This window comes from Suncus etruscus, chromosome 11 (assembly GCF_024139225.1).
Source record: "Suncus etruscus isolate mSunEtr1 chromosome 11, mSunEtr1.pri.cur, whole genome shotgun sequence".
Taxonomy (NCBI): Eukaryota; Metazoa; Chordata; class Mammalia; order Eulipotyphla; family Soricidae; genus Suncus; species Suncus etruscus.
The window spans coordinates 1,785,122-1,802,909 of NC_064858.1; the positions used below are offsets into that span (position 1 = coordinate 1,785,122).

General features: G+C 48.4%; 1 protein-coding gene across 2 annotated transcripts in view; it reads right to left on the reverse strand.

Annotated features, from left to right (window-relative positions):
* The window catches only part of ENTREP2 (endosomal transmembrane epsin interactor 2), a 117,527-nt gene that overhangs the window by 15,413 nt on the left and 84,326 nt on the right, over positions 1 to 17,788 (reverse strand). For both annotated transcript variants that reach the window (XM_049782701.1, XM_049782700.1), the window contains exon 3: positions 11,572 to 11,682. In XM_049782701.1, the coding sequence (XP_049638658.1) occupies positions 11,572 to 11,682 (111 nt within the window). The remainder of the gene's footprint in view (positions 1 to 11,571; positions 11,683 to 17,788) is intronic.

Below are 17,788 nucleotides of genomic sequence, written 5' to 3' on the forward strand. Positions count from 1 at the left end.
TGTAAAGGTGCTCTGGGGCTGGAGTGATAGAACAGCAAGGAGAGCATTTCCCTTGCATGTGACCAACCGAGGTTCAACCCTGGGCGTCCCATATGGTCCCTGAGCTTGCCAGGAGTGATTTCTGAGCACAGAGGTAGGAGTAACTCTGAGTGCCACCAGATATGACCCAAACCCCAAACCAAAAAAATTTTTTTCAGGAAACATTGATTCCAGAATCATGACAGAGGTGGGGGGGGGGGCTATGCCCAGTAGCTTTCCGGGGTTACTCCTGGCTCTGCAGTCAGGAATCATTCCTGTTAGGCTCAGGGGACCCTTGGGGTGCCCACGATCAAAGCTGGCTCAGTCCTGTTCAAGGCAAATGCCCTCCCCACTGCGCTATCACTCGGGTCCCTCATTACAGTTTTATGATGCAAATTTTATGCTTAAACTGATACGCATTGCTGAGCTTTGAGGTGGGGAACACACCCACTTGTCCTATCTAGGATCAGCAATTTCACCTTCACTTTGGGCTTCTGTTCGTCGTGGGAGGCTTGCTAACTCACTGCCTCTACTAGTAACTGCTCGAGAGAGCTGTGAAATAGTGAACCGAAGAGAGGTGTGGGCTTGTCCTTTATCATCCAGATGAGCACAAAAGAGTGAGGCAGAGAAGACTGGGGGAGAGAGAGGAGGCAGGCAGGAGCGGGAGTTGGGATTTGAAGGTGCTAATATTGCTGCCAAGGATACAAGTGACAGAGGCAAGAATCACAAACTCCCCGTGAAAATCATGTTCAGGGATCTGCAACCATGCCTGCAGCTTGAGGGGTTTTACAAGACCTCTTTGTTCCACTGATAATTCCAGGAAGGTTCATACTTGCCTCCTCACAGAAAGGGCTCAGAGATATTTCTCGGTGAACTGTGGTGTGAGGGCATACCGCATTCCTTAATTCTTTTGCTTAACTGCCCAAAGTTACATTTTTTTTTTTTTAGCTCAACTCCTAGCTCTTGGCTCTGCCATGGAAACCAATTTCCACAGCTGGGCAGCAGTGACGGGAAAATGGTGCTGAGGCTGAACTCTGGGGGTGGGAATGCCTCCTGGAAAGATCGAAGCAGAAGTGTTGCAAGCCAGAAAAACAGGAAAACACATGGGTGCAGATGCGGTGGCTGCAGTGGCTTCGTTAATTGGGGGAAACCGTGTTTCTGACAATGTCAGTGAACTCTGCCTGTTGAGCAAAAAGGGCTTGGCTGTGGCATTAAGGGGCTCCATGCAGGATAACCAGAGGGGAAGGTGGCTTGTCCCCCAAAAGAGAGGGATTCTGGGGTGAGTGTTCACCGACCCTTTCTACCACCATGCCCTGAGCTCCAGCTCTACCATCTTGGTTCATGGGTACTGGAAGCTGTTTTGTGCCCTTGACCCTCCGGTTTGTTCCCTTGGCTCTCAGCTCCTCAGATTTGTTTCACGCCAGCACAAACATCAGCCAAGATTTGCCTCTTCCAGGACTGCTGGCAGAATACTGTACAAAGGAGATCATGACGACTCATTTTTGGGTTTCTTGGTTTTTTAGACCATATCCGATGTTGCTCTGGGATCACTCCTGGCTCTGTGCTCAGAAATCACTCCTGGTAGACTTGGGGGACAGAGAGGATCCTGGGGATGGAACCTGGGCAGCAAGCAAGGCAAATGCTCTCCAGCATCCAGCATCGCTGGGGTGCCCTGGTTTCTGGCTCCATCCACCTCACTCTGGCAGGCTCATAGAGTCACGGCTAGGAGCAGGCCCCATTCTCTGAACTCCAGTGCATGGAATCGTTTTTTGGTGTTTTTCTGGAATGTTTCCCTCCTGGAATCATCTCTGTTCCTGGCTGACAGGTGCCTTTCCCTAGGTTCCAGGCTGAAGCAGGGCTAGAGCTTCATCGCCATTACCAGACTCTTGTCCAGAAGTCACTTCTGCCTCCACCTGATTGGCTGCAGGCTTCTGGAGGAAGCGGAAGTGGGTTGGAGGACACCATGGGGCTCCAACACATGTGCTCTGCTGTCTGCTCTTCATGGCTACCGGAAATGTGGCCCTAGCTTGACCTCTGTCACCCACTCCTCTGGCTGAACCATCAGGAGGGAGCCAAGGCCTGCAAGGCCAGGGCTCCTGTGCCACACAGAGCAATGGCAGCCAGATCCCATCCGAGGCCTGGCCTCAGCACCTTGCAGGGTGACCCCAGACATCACATCTGGGATAGGCAGGGCTGAGTTTGACCAAGAAACACTGGGCTCTGGAGGTGACTTTGAGTCATGCAGGCAACTTGGCCATGCCAGTGGCCAGGTCTTGACAAGAGAATCAGGTTTGTTCACGACACACACAACAAGGGTTAGGGAAAGTCTGCATTGCTGCTGCAGCCAGGAGTACAGTTGTGGGGAGAGAGGAGAAGAGAGAGACTGAGACAGATACACAAACACACCCACAAAAACACACAGCAACTAGAAGCAAAGCTACATCTTTAGGTAATAGGAGGAACACCCGAGAAAGAGGAGGGCCAGGCTGGTGGCAAGCAAGTGGGCTTGTGCGTGGCAGACTCAATGGGCGCTCCACAAGGCTACTCCCCTTGGGAGTTGGTCACCACCCAGCTCCAAACTGTGCCCTGGAGGGTGTCAGCTCTTGGCTCCGACTAGCCACAAGGTAATGAATCAGAAACCCAGTGACTCTTGAAGAACAGAACCTGCAGCCACCAGGGGCCAGGTCACTCAAGTCTGCAGGGAACAGAACACAGTTTACTGGAAATGTCCTGAACACACTTGCCTTTGGCAAATGTTACGCCCCTCCCCACGCACACACTGTAGTTCCAGGGCCTCTGGCCAGACCTATAAGGAGGAAGGAGTCTGGGAGGCAGCAGCCCCAGGGAGGCAGATGGGGATGCACTCTGAGTTTCCTCCAAGAGAGAACCTGAGCCCTTAAGAGAAGGCTATAAATACAGGTTCCCATCAGGGTCTCCTGCCAGAGAGCCAGCACCCTGTTATCCCTGGACATTAAGTTAGAAAGAAGGGGGACACATCCGCAGACTGCAGGAGCTGCCCCTTGTGTCCATGGGCACCATCCAAGTTGGTGGAGGGGGAGAACAAAAAGTGAAAGAAGGCAAAATTGAGGGGTCAGCTCTGGCCTTCTGTGCAGAGAAGGGGGCCTATACCCCACCCATGGATCCTTACACCACTGCCTCAAAGAGTCGAAATAAACTCTGGGCCTCCGACACAGAAACTGCAGGCGTGATCCTCCCTCACATGAGACACTGCACAATAGGGCACCGGGACATGTGGACGGTTATTTCTCTGGAAGTCCTGGATGAATACAACACACGGAGTAGCACTTTTAGCATCAGGATACAACAGACATAAAAAAGAAACTCAGAAACCCCTCAAAATGTAGAGGTCAGATGAAGAGTACAGTGGGTAGCGCTTGCTGGCTCACAGTAACCCTGTGCCCATTCCCCAGCAGCCCACGTGGTCTTCTGAGCTCCACCAGGAGTGATCCCTGAGTGCAGAGCCAGGAATAAACCCAGATTTATTTCTAAAAATTAAGAGGGCCTAGTACTAGTGGTAAATCATTTGCCTTGTATGCAGCGGACCCCAAGGAAATCAGGGACCCCCATTTGGCTCCTTGATTCTTCAGGGGTCACTCCTGAGCACAGAGCCACTGAGCAAAAGAATAAGTAAATAAATAAATAAAATATATAATATGAATATATATTTTAATTTAAAAACAAAAATATCTATACATATTATATATATTCTTTGTTTTCAAATCAAATGTTTAAAAACATATTTTCATAATGGCTAGAACTAAATCACAGAATATGACCATTTAGGGCAGGTAGAGGGAGTGGAGGCAGCCTTACATGCGAGAGCCCTGGGTCTGAGCCCAGGAACCACATGGTTCCCTGAGCGCCCCCGGGAGTGACTCCCGAGCCGAGACAGGAACAGATCAATGACGACCAATAACGACCTTCCTTTCCCTCCCCCAGTACCTGACCACCGAGCAGGCCACTCTTCTAAGTCAATGGAACTTAAGGCCAAGCTCCACACAAGGCCGCACAAGGAAACGGTGAGCCACATCCTGCAGCCCTTCCACATCCCTTCTGTGGAGATAAGGATATGAAGGAGCTGGTAATGCCTGAGGATCTCCTGCTTCCTTCGGGGACTTAAAAGCAAAACACGACTTTTCCCTTTAGCCTCTGCCACCCAGTTCTCCTTCGCCAACTCTCCTCAGAAGGGCGTTCCGGCTGGGCATCTGGAAGGTATCCTCTGATATGCCGTAAGGGAGCGCTGAGCGCCAGCCATGAGACAGGCGGATGCAGTCTTTCCATCCAGGGCGGACCCCAGCATGAAACCAATTCCCTTTGCTGGGTCCTGGGGGGTATCGGGGCAAGCCTGGGGAGGGGACAGAAGCGGGAGAGGTTCCAAGCACTGTGGATTACAGCCCCAGTCGGCTTTTCTCTCTGCTAGGATCCTCTGCGGTGAGACTGTTCTAATTAGAAAGATGGAGGGGCAGAGAAGTACGGGGTGGGTGAGACTTCAGTCATGGTGCTGTTTACTGACAGTGGAGGACACACACACACACACACACACACACACACACACACACTCCTCACATAATTGGGCTGGATCCATGAGAGAAGGAGAAGTGCCAGTGGGCTGTAAGGACAATCAGACGACAGAGCTCATGAATTCAGAAAAAGGAGAGGTCCAGGCGCAGAACAATCTCATCTGCCTTAGAAAGAAGCAGAGCAGGTGAATAATGAAAGGCCAAAAGCAGCAAAACCTAAGAATTGGTCTATAACCAGAGGAGAGATGCAGGGCTGGGAGAAGTGGTAGTAGGGCGCACCGAGACGATGGTGGGGCGCACTCTGGTTGAGTGGCTGTAGGCTTAGAGTGTGTCCATGCAATCCTATTACTGACAACATAACCCAACAAATCACCGCACCTACAATGAGAAAATTAAAGTCACAGAAAAACTGATTGCTCCCTTGAGCTCTGATTCACAGCCCATGCAATGCAGCTAATGGGTCCCGATTCACTGCTGCTCACTGCTTGAAAGAATCATGGGTAATTTGGGAGCCTTTTCCTCACTCCGTAGACACCTCCCAGTATTTCCCGAAGTCTCCCCAGGTGAAGATGGTCACTGACCTACCTCTTTCTCCTTGGAGTTGCTATTTAGGTTGTTATTAAGTTATTGAAGGATATTACCTGTAACTTATAGCAACAAACGAACAAACAAAATGATGGATTTGGGGAGGGCCCCAAAAATTCCTCCGGGCCCAACCAGATGAATTCAAAAATTTTGGATGTTAAAGTTTTAAAAAGTATAGAATAACACAACCATAAGATGAACAATAAAGAAACTAAATCAACTCTCCTAAGTGCAACACCCCAGGAGGTTCCCTGAAGGCTGCTACTGTTTTTCATTTGTTAATTTTATATATATATATTTTTTTTGTTTGCTTGTTTTCGTTTTGGGGCTACACCCGGTGACACTCAGGGGTTACTCCTGACTCTGTGCTCAAAAATTGCTCCTGGCTTTGGGGGACCATATGGGATGCCGGGATCCAACCCAGGGCCGTGCTCCTGCCTCTACACTCAGAAATCCCTCCTGGCAGGCTCGGGGGACCATATGGGATGCCATGATATGAACCACCATCCTTCTTTATGCAAGGAAAATGCCCTACCTCTATGCTATCTCTCCAGCCCCACATTTGTTAATTTTTAGAGGCCTCCCCACATCCAGAGTTACAGAGGAGGGGCAGGGCATGGAGGCTGTTTCAGAGCAAAGACCCAACCAGATTTGCCAGTTGATTCTGCATAGAAAGGCTCTGAGAGGAAAGAACATGGGCAGAGGCATCGGGGAAAGAAAAACTGCAGGTCAACCTCATTTCTGACTCTGGACACCAGCGTAAATAAAACATGCGCCGTTTGGAGGCCGAAGAAAGCGCGAGCTGAGCGCAGGGCCTGGAGAAGGGCTGCTTTCTGGAGAAAGCAGAGCACAACATTCATCAGCAGAAGGAGAGCCAGAGTGTCACCGGCACAGATGCTGAGGAGAAAAGCCAAGGATTACAAGGACATATCTTTATTTTGAGGAAAAGCCACTTGAGAAGGCTGAAGCAAAGAAAGGCCTGAGCCTGCCATGCCAACCCTGTCACAGTCAGAGGTCAGACCATATTGAGGTCAACCACAGGGACAGGGCACCGCAAGGTCCACTGAGCACCGCCAGGATTGACCCCCAAGTACTAGCCAACCACAGTATGTCCCCAAAGTAAAAAGCAAGACAATTCGAAAGAAAGAGTGAAGAGACCCAAGTGTCTGACTCACCAGCACATGGTCGGTCATGAGTTCAAACCCCTGGTGGCCCACATGTCCCAAGCATGAATTTAAGCAGTTCTGTGGTCTGTGATGCCATGGGCAAAGTGTGTCAAAACCACAGTAAGGAACCGGAGTAAACAAGCACAGCAGAGAAGGTGCTTGCCTTGCATAGGTTTGAACCTTGGCATCCCATAGGAAATTCTGAGCACCTTTGGAGTGATTCCTGAGCAGAGAGCCAGGAGTAAGCCTGAGCACTGCTGGGTGAGTCCCCCAAAAATATGACAGGAAGAAGTGGAGTCCTGGTGGGCAAGCACTGCAGCGGAAATGATGTCATGGAGAGCACCCCATAACTGTGCACTCCAACTAGAGTTGTAATCCAACAAGGTTGGAGCTCTGGCAAACCCTTGGACAAGCATTACTGCTAGGGGACACTGGAGCCAAGTGGTACAAGTACCACGTCAAGTCAGGGTGTGTGTGACCTTCACTCACTGCAGAAACAGCTGCAGCCACAAAGGGATGGGCCGGGGAGGGAATAATGCGCACCTTTCTTGCACTCGTTGGGTCTGGCACCATACCCTGGCCAGCTCAAGGATCACTCCTGGCTCTGCACTCAGAGATCAGTCCCGGCAGTGCTTGGGACTTCACAATGCCAGAGATCTCACTGCAGTCAACTCCTCGACTCTCTTTCCAGAAAAATGTCGTTTTCTTTTTCTTGGGGATAAGTGTGGGCCACACCCAGCTGTGCTCAAGACTTTATCCTGGCTGGTCTCAGGACTTACTCTTGGCTCAGTGCTCAAGTATCGCTCCTGGCAGTGCTTGGGGAGACTCTATGAGGAGCTGAGGACTGAACCAGGGTGAGCCACGGGCAAAGCAAATGCCTCAACCCCAGTGTTCTCTCTGTGTCTGAAACTGCATCTCTTAGCCCCCGCAGATGAGAATAGCTGGGTGGTGTTTTAAAAGCTGAGCACTAGCTCCTGAGCACTTCTGAGCATTCATCTAAGGGCTCAACTTTCTCTGGCTATCCATGTTCAGCTCTGGCACTGCATTGTCCTTCAAGTATTGCCATGACAAGCCCCAAGTCCTGCTAGGTATGCCACAAAACCCCAAAGCCAACGAACGAAGAGAAAAGGAGGAACACTTGATGTTCTCACAAAAGCCCTCTTGAACAGCTCAAATGAATTTTTGCCCAACCCCAGTAAAGTGGATTTCCCCAGAACCTCGCATGGCTGAATGCCTGGTGGTACAGTCATGCTAAGCACCTGCATCTAGAAAGAGGGAAAGAGGGAAGAAAGGAAGGAAGGAGGGAGGGAGGAAGGAAGGAGGGAGGGAAGAAGAAAGGAGGGAAGGAGGGAGGGAGAGAAGAAGAGAGGGAAGGAAGAAAGGAAGGAAGGAAGGAAAGAAAGAAGGAGGGAGGAGGGAAGGAGGGAGGGAGAGAAGAAGAGAGGGAAGAAAGAAAGGAAGGAAGGAAGAAAGGAAAGAAAGAAGGAGGGAGGAAGGAAGGGGGAGGGAAGAAGGAAGGATGGAAGGAGGAAAGGAGAGAGGGAGGGAGGAAAGAAAGGAGGGAAAGAAGGAAGCAGGGGAGGGAGGAAGGTAGGAAGGAGGGAGGGCGAGAGAGGAGGAGAGGGAAGGAAGGAAAGAAGGACGGAAGGAGGGAGGAAGGAAGGAGGAAGGGAAAGGAGGGAAGGAGAAAAGGAGAGAGGGGAGGGAGGGAAGAAAGGAGGGAAAGAAGGAAGGAAGGAGGGAAAGAAGGAAGGAAGGAGGGAAAGAAGGAAGGAAGGAAGGAGGGAAAGAAGAAAGGAAGGAAGGAGAAGGAAAGAAAAAGGGAAGAAGGAGGGAGGGAGAGAGGAGGGGGAGGAGAAGGAAGGGGAAGGAAGGAAGGAAATCCCTGCAGATTGGCCCAGAAGCTTCCACTAAGTTAAGACTCAATTTCATGTGAGTGTAAGGAAGACTGGAACACTCAGGTTCAGACACTAGGTCCTGGGTTCAATCCCCAGCACCACAGACCTCCTGAAAAGCACCAGGTCAGGCCCTGGAATCCGCAGAGGGCCTCCGAGACCTGTGAGCTCCTCACTGCTGAGGAGAACACGGAAACAGCTGGCTCTTCTGGCCTACTGCCGCTCCTCTGGGACTCCTGGCCTTGCCTGGGCACCCTCGCCCTGCACACACAAAAAAAGGAAGGAGCAGGTGTGAAATTCACTGCTCAATAGCGAAATCCCAGGAGGGCACCGTGCAAACAAGGAAGTGTGGAGCAGACTTGCTGGTGTTTCTATTTTAATATTTCAGACAAATAAAATAGATCAATTCTGACAAGGTTGACCAAAGGAAGCAGCACAGAAAATGCAAAAATCGCATAATAGAAATGAAAGAACCAAGAACGGAATGTTGCCATGGAGACTTTTACAGCATCTCCAGGCATTGCTTCCAATTAATAGAAGTAGAAAGGTCACTACCACCAAGAAATGTTAATAACAGACGTTGACGCTAGGCTCAGGCTGAGGAAAGAATCCTTTAAGACTGGAAGGCTAGAAAAATTGTGTCAAATGAGTTGTGTGTGTGTTTTTAAGACAGTGGTGAGAATTATATATCTTCACCAAGAAACAGAATATTCCTGAGATTAAATTTTCACAATGGCTTTTATGAAATTAGTGGACTCAGGAAATAAAATGTGGAAGCAGGAGAGAAACACTCAAAGTTAAGAATCAATGAAGTTCTGCATGGTTGGGCTGAGTATTAAGGGTTCAGCCAGCTTGGCTAGGGGTGGTCCCAGACCATCTAGTGTTGCTGTGGGGCCTTCAATTTAATTGCATTGATAGCTACAGACAAAATATCAATAATAAATGTCAATTACAAACTCAGTGTTTTAAAAAGTCTATATAATCTACCATACCAATGAAATTGTATTAAAAGTACAATCAACAAAGACCAACACAGTGGTTTGAGGTTCAAACACTAGTTTTTTTTTTTTTTTTTTTGGTCTTGTTTTGGGGCCATACCTGCTGGCATTCAGGGGCTACTCCTGGCTCTGAACTCAGAAATCACTCCTGGAAGGTAGGGGACCACATGAAAAGCCGAGAATCAAACCCCGGGTGTACTGTGTGCAAGGCATATGCCTTCCCAACTATGCTATTGCTCTAGCCCTAGTCACTTTTCTTTTAAGGCCCAGTAAGCCATGACCTGAGCTTTATCGCCCTTTAGTTTAATAAAAATCAGCTCTTAGGGGCCAAAGCGATACCGCAGCAGTAGGATGTTTGTCTTGCAAACGTGACCAACTCTGCCAGACCTTGGTTCGATTCCCAGAAACCCATATGGTTCCCCCAAGCCTGCCAGGGGCAATTTCTGAGTGCAGGGCCAGGAGTAGCCCCTGAGCATTGCCGGGTATGGCCCAAATACTAAATAAATAAATAAATAAATAAATAAATAAATACATAAATACATAAATAAATACATAAATAAATAAATAAATGAATAAATAAATCAGCTCTTAGAAGCCACTGGTCACTAAAAGCCTCTGATAGGGACAGGCAGGCCCACCCAGCAAGGCTCAAATTCCAGGAAGAAAGACACAATAATCACAGATAAACTTCAGGATCCAAGAAACAGGGCTTACGTCTAGCTCTGAGCTCAGGGATCACTCCTGGAGATGCTCTGGGGCCCAGACCTACATAATGCCAGGGGTCAAACCCAAGTCAGACGCGTGCAAGGCAAGCAACTTACCTGCTGTCTCAAAGCAATTCAACCTTCAAGTCATTTCTTTTGTGACAAAAATATTTGAAAACTCTTCTGAATGATTTACTTCCAAAGAATAGATAAGGATATTTCTGGAGAAGTAGGTTGAGAGGCCCCAGCAGTGGCACGGAGCGGTAAGGCGTCTGCCTTGCCGGTGCTAGCCAGGAATGGATTGTGGTTTGATAACCCAGCATCCAGGAAGGTCCTCCAAACCAGGAGCAATTTCTGAGCGCATAGCTAGGAATAGCCCCTGAGTGTCACTGGGTGTGGCCAAAACGAACAAACAAACAAAAAAAAGTAGGTTGAGGGGCTGGAATGATAGGACAGCAGGCACATGATGGACCTGGTTTCAAACCCTAGCACCCCGTAGAGTCCCCTGATCACACCAGAAATTATCTCTGAGCACAGAACCAGGCATCATTTCTGAGTACCACTGGAGTGTGGCCCCCAAACCAAACTACCCCCCAGAACAAAGGGATCCTTTCCATTTTCATCAAAAAGGGGGCAAAATTAGCTCAAAATCAAGTTTCTAGGTATCTTTATACTTAAAATCAATTTGCAATCTGAATTTTAAAAGTCCCATGGGATAAAAGTCAATGTGACAGATGGTAAAAGTCATCAGGAAAAATGAAGTCATGACATTTTCCTATACATGGATGGACATGGAAATTATTACGCTGAGTGAAATAAGCCAGAGGGAGAGAGATACACACAGAATAGTCTTACTCATCTGTGAGATTTAAGAGACATAAAATGCCCGGAGATGATAGAGATGAGGGCTGAAAGGGTCAGCCCACGATATGAAGCTTACCACAAAGAGCGGTGAGTACAGATAGAGAAATAACTACACCAACAACTATCATGACAGTGGTAGTGAGAGAAGTAGAATGCTTATCTCACTTATAGGCAAGGGGTGGAGGAGGTGGGAGAGGGGGGCATTGAATGCAGGAAGGTTGCACTGGAGAAGGGGAGGTGTTCCTTTTTTTATAACTGAAACCCAACTATAAACATATTTGTATGGTACTTATATATATTAATACAAAAAAAACCCATCAAAACTGTGTGCTTCCTGAAATACTTTCAGTACACTCCTAAAAATATAAATTAAATTAAAAAATCAAGGCATTTCTTCTATGTATTTTGGTTTTGGGGCTACACCCAGCAGTCGTCAGGGGTGACTCCTGGCTCTGTGCTCAGAGGTCATTCCTGGCAGTACTCAGAGACCATACGGGATGCTGAGGATCAAACCTGGGTCAGCTGCGTGCGAGGCAGCTGTGCTCTCACTCTGGTCCTGCTATAGGCATTCCTTCTCAAGCAGTCGGATACCCTGAGCCTGAGCAGCACTCCAGTGAGTGAGATCTGTGTGCCAGGAGAAGGTCGGGAGAGTACTGAGTGATGACAGATTCCCGAAACAACGAGAGAACCGAACCAGAAAGCCCAGGAGAGAATTTTTTTTTTCTCTAAGTTTCTAGATCATTTCCATGAGCAGGTCAAACCTCTAACTTTCACCCACAGGCCTGAGTTTCAATACTCACCAACTGGCAGCCTTGCAGGGAAGTGACAAGCTGAGCGTTCTGGCAGGAGAGGATGGAACCGGCCAAGTTCAGCATCACGCAGACTGCGGAGAGCAGCATGAAAAAGGTTATCTGGAAACAAACCAGACCCAAAACTGTTATTCCCTCGAGAGGCTGTCTAGGGAAGTTGGTCGGTGCTGAAAAGGCTGGAAGAGCCTCCTGCCCAATGCACAGATGGTCATGTGCATTTTAAGGTATGCATTCCTTCTTCATGCTGAACCTTCTAGCAAACAGAGAAGAGAGAAGCTCTAAACATCCAGAGTAAGTAAGCAGGTAGTCGGGACTTTATGTGAAATACACTGCACTATATTTCAGGTGGCAGAGGGGAAAATACTATCTTGGAGTCTCAAAGCTTGTTCTTCCATCAGTGAAAGAATAGTCACAAATGACAAAAGAAAACCCAAAGAAAAGTAGTTATCAGCAAAGCTTAGAGCTTCTCTATATGTGTGCGTGAGCGTATGTGTTGGCCACCTCCATGTCTGTTATGTCCCTCTGTAATACACGTAGCATCTATGTTGTATATTGTCCTTCCCTCTATTTATGTCCTTCCCCCACTGCTTACCACTTTACAAATCCTTTTCTAGCCCTTCACTCTCTCACCCTCAATCTGTTATTTCCAGCTCTTTAATTCTTTTTACCCTCAGTTCTTTTTTTGTTTGTTTGTTTGTTTTTTTGCAGCGCTCGGGGTTACTCCTGGCAGGCTCAGGGACCATATGGGATGCTGGGATTCAAACCACCATCCATCCTGGACCGGCCACTTGCAAGGCAAACGCCCTATGCTGTGCTATCTCTACAGCCCTCCCCTCAGTTCTTAACCCTTCAGGAACCAGAATGTTCCCTCCCCCACAGCCAGCTGCCAACCAGCTCTCAAAGCGAAAAGCCAGATTCTCACAGCCTACCTTGCCTCAGCCCAAGAATAAGTTGCCACCACTGTTGCTGCTGCTGCTGCTGATTTGCTCTCAGTGGCCCCTTTCCCTTTACCCTTCACTGTGGACTGTTGCTTGCTACCAGATTCAATTTTTTGAGAACCCCCCAGCTCAAGGACATATCCTGATATGTGACTACAGGGAGCTGTTTTTCAGACTCCACAGACCATGTCACAGGCTGAAGCTGTGCTCCAGATTTTATCCACCCCCACAAGATATATAGATATAGATATATCTTTTGAATATTTCTTTAGATCTATTTCAAGTTCATGTTAGAAACAGGTTATCAGGATTATTTAGCTTGTTGTTTTTACCCCCATATGCACCCTGTGGCATTGCTCCTTTTTGCCTGGGCACATTAAAATGGGGGAAATCTTACATGTGGAAACAAGTTCTTATCTAATAGAGATAGGAACAGATAAATTTTACATTGCAGTGGAGCCTGACACCCTGAACACTTGTCATAATGACTTGGCTTAGGCTTCAGATAGGACAACGGCTATTCACCCCGAACCTTGAATCCCATCCATAGAAGCAGCACTGTTTTCTACACTAGCACCAGAAATCGGACTTCTAGCAGAGAAGGCCCTAATGCTACCCTGGCATCGACTTCCTCCAGTGTGGATTCACATGACACCCTGCTGACTTGGTAACAGCAACAACCTGCTTTTGGGACAGGATTCTCTGCATTGTGGTGAGATGAAACCAGAAGATGCTTTGTGTCACCCTGACTTTGACACAGGCTCTGTACAAAAACTAAGATCTCTAACTACAGAAACCTGACTGCAACAACCATGATTATGAAGAACTTTTACAGGGACTACAGAGAAAGACTTTGGGGTTGGACAACTTAGTATGTCCCAAGACTGTAGTTGGTCTTAGGAGTAAGGTCTCCCTGTTTTTAGGCCAAAGGTTTTTCCTTTCTATTTTCCCCATATTTTGCTGGACCTATGCAAACAATACAAAAACAAAAACCTGCCACACATACCTTTTTTAAAATTTAATTTCTACCTTTTAAGTCAGGGTTCCTGCCTTTTTTCATAGGACATTGGTACTTGAATTACTTTATATCAACACATATTCCCACTTTTTAAAAAAAAAAAACAAGAATAAAATAATAAAGTTTGGGGGCCAGGACCAAGTGGTCTCTGATGCATTAGTGGGGAAATAAAAAAGGACAACTGTATATCCAAGCCAAAGTCAATGATAATAGAGTATCAATCTAAAGGGGCGTTATACTGGTAGGCCCAGGGACAAAGTGGGGTGGGATGCACTCTGGGGCCTTTGGTGGAGGAAGGTTGATATTGGTGGTGGGAAGGGCCCTGAATTGTTGTATATCTGAAATTCAACTATGAAGAACTCTGTAGATCACAATTGTTTCAATAAAATAAAATAAAATATAAAATTCCTTGTCGTTTTTATTGTGAGGAAGTTCGCACACACAGGTAAAGCCAGAAAAAAATCTTTTTTGGTTTTTTGGGCCACACCCATTTGATGCTCAGGGGTTACTCTGGCTAAGAGCTCAGAAATTGCTCCAGGCTTGGGGGGACCCTAGGGGACACCGGGGATTGAACTGCAGTCGCGATCTTTCCTTGGCTAGTGCTTGCAAGGCAGACAAATTACCTCTAGCGCCACCTCGCCAGCCCCAAGCCAGAGAATTTTCAAGATCAAAAAACTGATTCAGCCGGTGAGGTGGCCCTAGAGGTAAGGTGTCTGCCTTGCAAGCGCTAGCCAAGGAAGGACTGCGGTTCTATCCCCTGGCGTCCCATATGGTCCCCTCAAGCCAGGGGCAATTTCTGAGTGCTTAGCCAGGAGTAACCCCTGAGCATCAAATGGGTGTGGCTCAAAAAACCAAAAAAAAAAAAAAAAAAAAAAGAAACTGATTCATGGGCAGTTCAGTTTCATTTATAGTGAGAGAGTCAGAGAGAGAGAGAGAGAGAGAGAGAGAGAGAGAGAGAGAGAGAGAGAGAGAGAGAGAACTGAATCTGGCCCAATCTGTAGGGTTCCAGGGGAGGGAGGGAGGGGGGAGGGAGAGGGGGAGAGAGAGAGAGAGAGAGAGAGAGAGAGAGAGAGAGAGAGAGAGAGAGAGAGAGAGAGAGAGAGAGAACTGAATCTGGCCCAATCTGTAGGGTTCCAGGGGAGGGAGGGAGGGGGGAGGGAGAGGGAGAGAGAGAGAGAGAGAGAGAGAGAGAGAGAGAGAGAGAGAGAGAGAGAGAGAGAGAGAGAGAGAGAGAGAGAGAGAGAGAGAGAGAACAATAGACAGGGTGTTTGCTCTGAATTTGGCCAATCTGTAGGGTTCCAGAGTAGGAGACCACACAACTGGAATCAAGTTTTTTTTTTTTTGGGGGGGGGCCCACACCCGGCGGTGCTCAGGGGTTCCTCCTGACTGTCTGCTCAGAAATAGCTCCTGGCAGGCACGGGGGAACCTATGGGACACCGGGATTCGAACCAACCACCTTTGGTCCTGGATCAGCTGCTTGCAAGGCAAACTCCGCTGCGCTATCTCTCCGGGCCCTGGAATCAAGTTTTTAACAGGCCAGCTGGGGGCCATTCCCTGAAGGAAGGAGATTCGCCCCGCCCAAGGTCAAGGTCATGATGAGGATTATATAGGGAATATATAAGGGAGCTCGGCTGGGCTTGGGGCGGGTTTGTCCCTCAGCATTGAGGAGTCCGGGCAGAGTTGGGGCTGAGACCGCTGGAGGTGAATGCCGTGAAGAAGGCAGGCACCCAAGAGGGAGCCTACAGAGGCAGCTGCCCAGGAGTGCTTGCTGAGCCAGAAGCTGGGGAAGATTGTTGTGTATGTAAACATTTCAGTGGGATTATTATGTTGTTACTGACCCAACCCTGATCGGTGATTGTGCCCTACCCTAGGGTGTGACCTGGCATTCTGCCCCCACCCTAGGGTGGCACCTGATTCTGCTCCCACCATTGGGTGGTACCTGATTCAGGGGCATAAAAGCAAGGGTCTGTGGAAGGCGAGGGGCTTTTTGGCTGGAACTGATGCTGAGGCTTTGGGGTTCAGTCTTGTCCACTGAATAAAGCTAATATTTCCACAAGCCTGACTGTCTGCGAATTCTAGCTATCAACTTCCTCCTGCATGTATTGTCGACTTCCCTCCTCTGTCGTCTGCTTGTTTCCTTGTGTCCAGTGCTTGCATACTTGTTGGGGTGCCTCTGTGGCCTTGGGGCTCACAATGAGGTTAGCACGGATCCAGCTGATGCTTCAGAGTCCCAGAGATTGATCCGGGTTCAGCAGTGTTGTATTATTAATTATATAGTCCTAATGTTGTGGATACTGGTGAGGCCTTTCTCAGCTTCGGCCCCGCACCTGCAGCCCCTTTGGGCCGCACAGGTCTGTAGGTGCAGGGTGATGGCGAAGAAATGATCCACAGGCAGTCAGATGGAGTTTCAGGAGACATCCAGCTTTATTACAAGGCCCTAATCGCATGTGCTTTTTTCACAAGGCCTTTAAGCTAAGTGGCCTCCTTCCTGCTGCTCTGCATTCATCCTGTCTCTCATCTCTCTCCTCGCTGCATCTCCCTCTCCCCTCCCCACAGGCAACCCCTTAATTACCAACTAGAGACCCCTCCCAGCTGTGGGTGGGTTTCACCATCCAGGTGAGATTAGCAAATGGCACTGGGGAAGGGTAACAAGCAGCTGAGTGCTACATTTGAACAGGCTTGAGACATTTAGACTAGGCTCCCTAACAAGCTGAATATCACCTAGGACACAGGGTTACCTGTTTTGGGTGGGTTTTATTGTTTCTTCATTTTTGTTTTTAGCGTTGGGGCCCCATTCATTACTACTCAGGGAGCACTCATAATAGTGCTCTGAGAGGAACCATCTACAGGCAGGAATTGAGCCGGGGTCAGCTGCATGCAAGGAAAGCATCTTAACCTTGTATTAGCTCTCAGTAACCAGACAAGTTGTTGGGATTTTTTTTTTTTTTTTTTTGGCTTTGGGGTCACACCCGGAGGCGCTCAGGGGTTGCTCCTGGCTCTGCGCTCAGAAATTGCTCCTGGCAGGCTTCGGGGACCATATGGGATTCCGGGATTCGAACAACCGCCCATCCTGGGTTGGCTGCGTGCAAAGCAAATGTCCTACAGCTGTGCTATCTCTCCAGGCCCTAAAGACAAGTTTTTTTGGTTGTTGTTCTTTTTTTTTTTTTTTTTTTTGAGGCCACATCCGACATTACTCCTGGCTCTGCACTCAGCAATTACTCCTGGCAAACTTGGGGGACTCTATAGGATGATGGGGATCAAACACAGGTGGGTGGAATGCAAAATGCACTCCCAGCTTTGCTATCACTCTGGCTGCCTATAAGAAATTCTTTAGAAGATACCAGTGAGATACCAAATCTCTTTCAATTAGCAATACCCAAGTATTGTACTAATTACTAAATACTGAATCCTAGCATTGGTGGATGGTAAGCCTCTCTCAGCTCAGCCCAGCACTCCTTCAGCCTGCGGGTCTGTAAATACAGGGTAAAGGCGAAGAAATGATCCAGTCAGGTGGAGTTTTAGGAGACATCCAGCTTTAGTACAAGGCCCTCACCGCCATGTACATATCTCACATGGCTTCTAAGCTAAACAGCCTCTTTCCAGCTCCTCTGCATCCATGCTGTCTCTGATCTCTCTTCTAGGTGCATCTCCGCCTTGCTGAGTCTGCCTCTCCTCCCCAGGCAATACCTTCCTTAATCACCACAGACCCCTCCCAGTTGTGGGAGGGTCTCACCATTCAGGTGATATAGGCAGGAAGTTGGGGAGGGTAACAGCAGTACCCAAGTACCAGGTCCTTAAGCAGACAAGGTTTGATGAGGGTGAGGAGGAACTACATTATTCTATCTCTAGAAGCTTGTTGAATCCGTTTCAAGGACTGTCAGGTAGATGTTTCCACCGAGTACTAATCTATGGGTCAGCTCCCCAGGACACACAGACCCTGTCGATTTTAAGTGAGCAACGGTGCTTCCTGCCCTGCGATCCACCTTCCACTCCATGTCCAGAGTCTGGTCTTTTCACATGAGCCCCACCACAGTCTTTCTCTGGTTGATTCATTTTACTTAGCTGACTATCCTTATTGTGTCCTAAAGAATGGGATTCTCTCCTTTTACAGACTCTCTAGCCCCACACCCCTCCGCACCTCCCATAGCTGAGCCCCGGAGACCACCTAGTCTGGGTTGTGTGGTGGCTGTTTGTGTGGTTACAAGAACTGCTCATAATAGTTTTTTCTTCTCCAGATACTAAATTGTCCCTG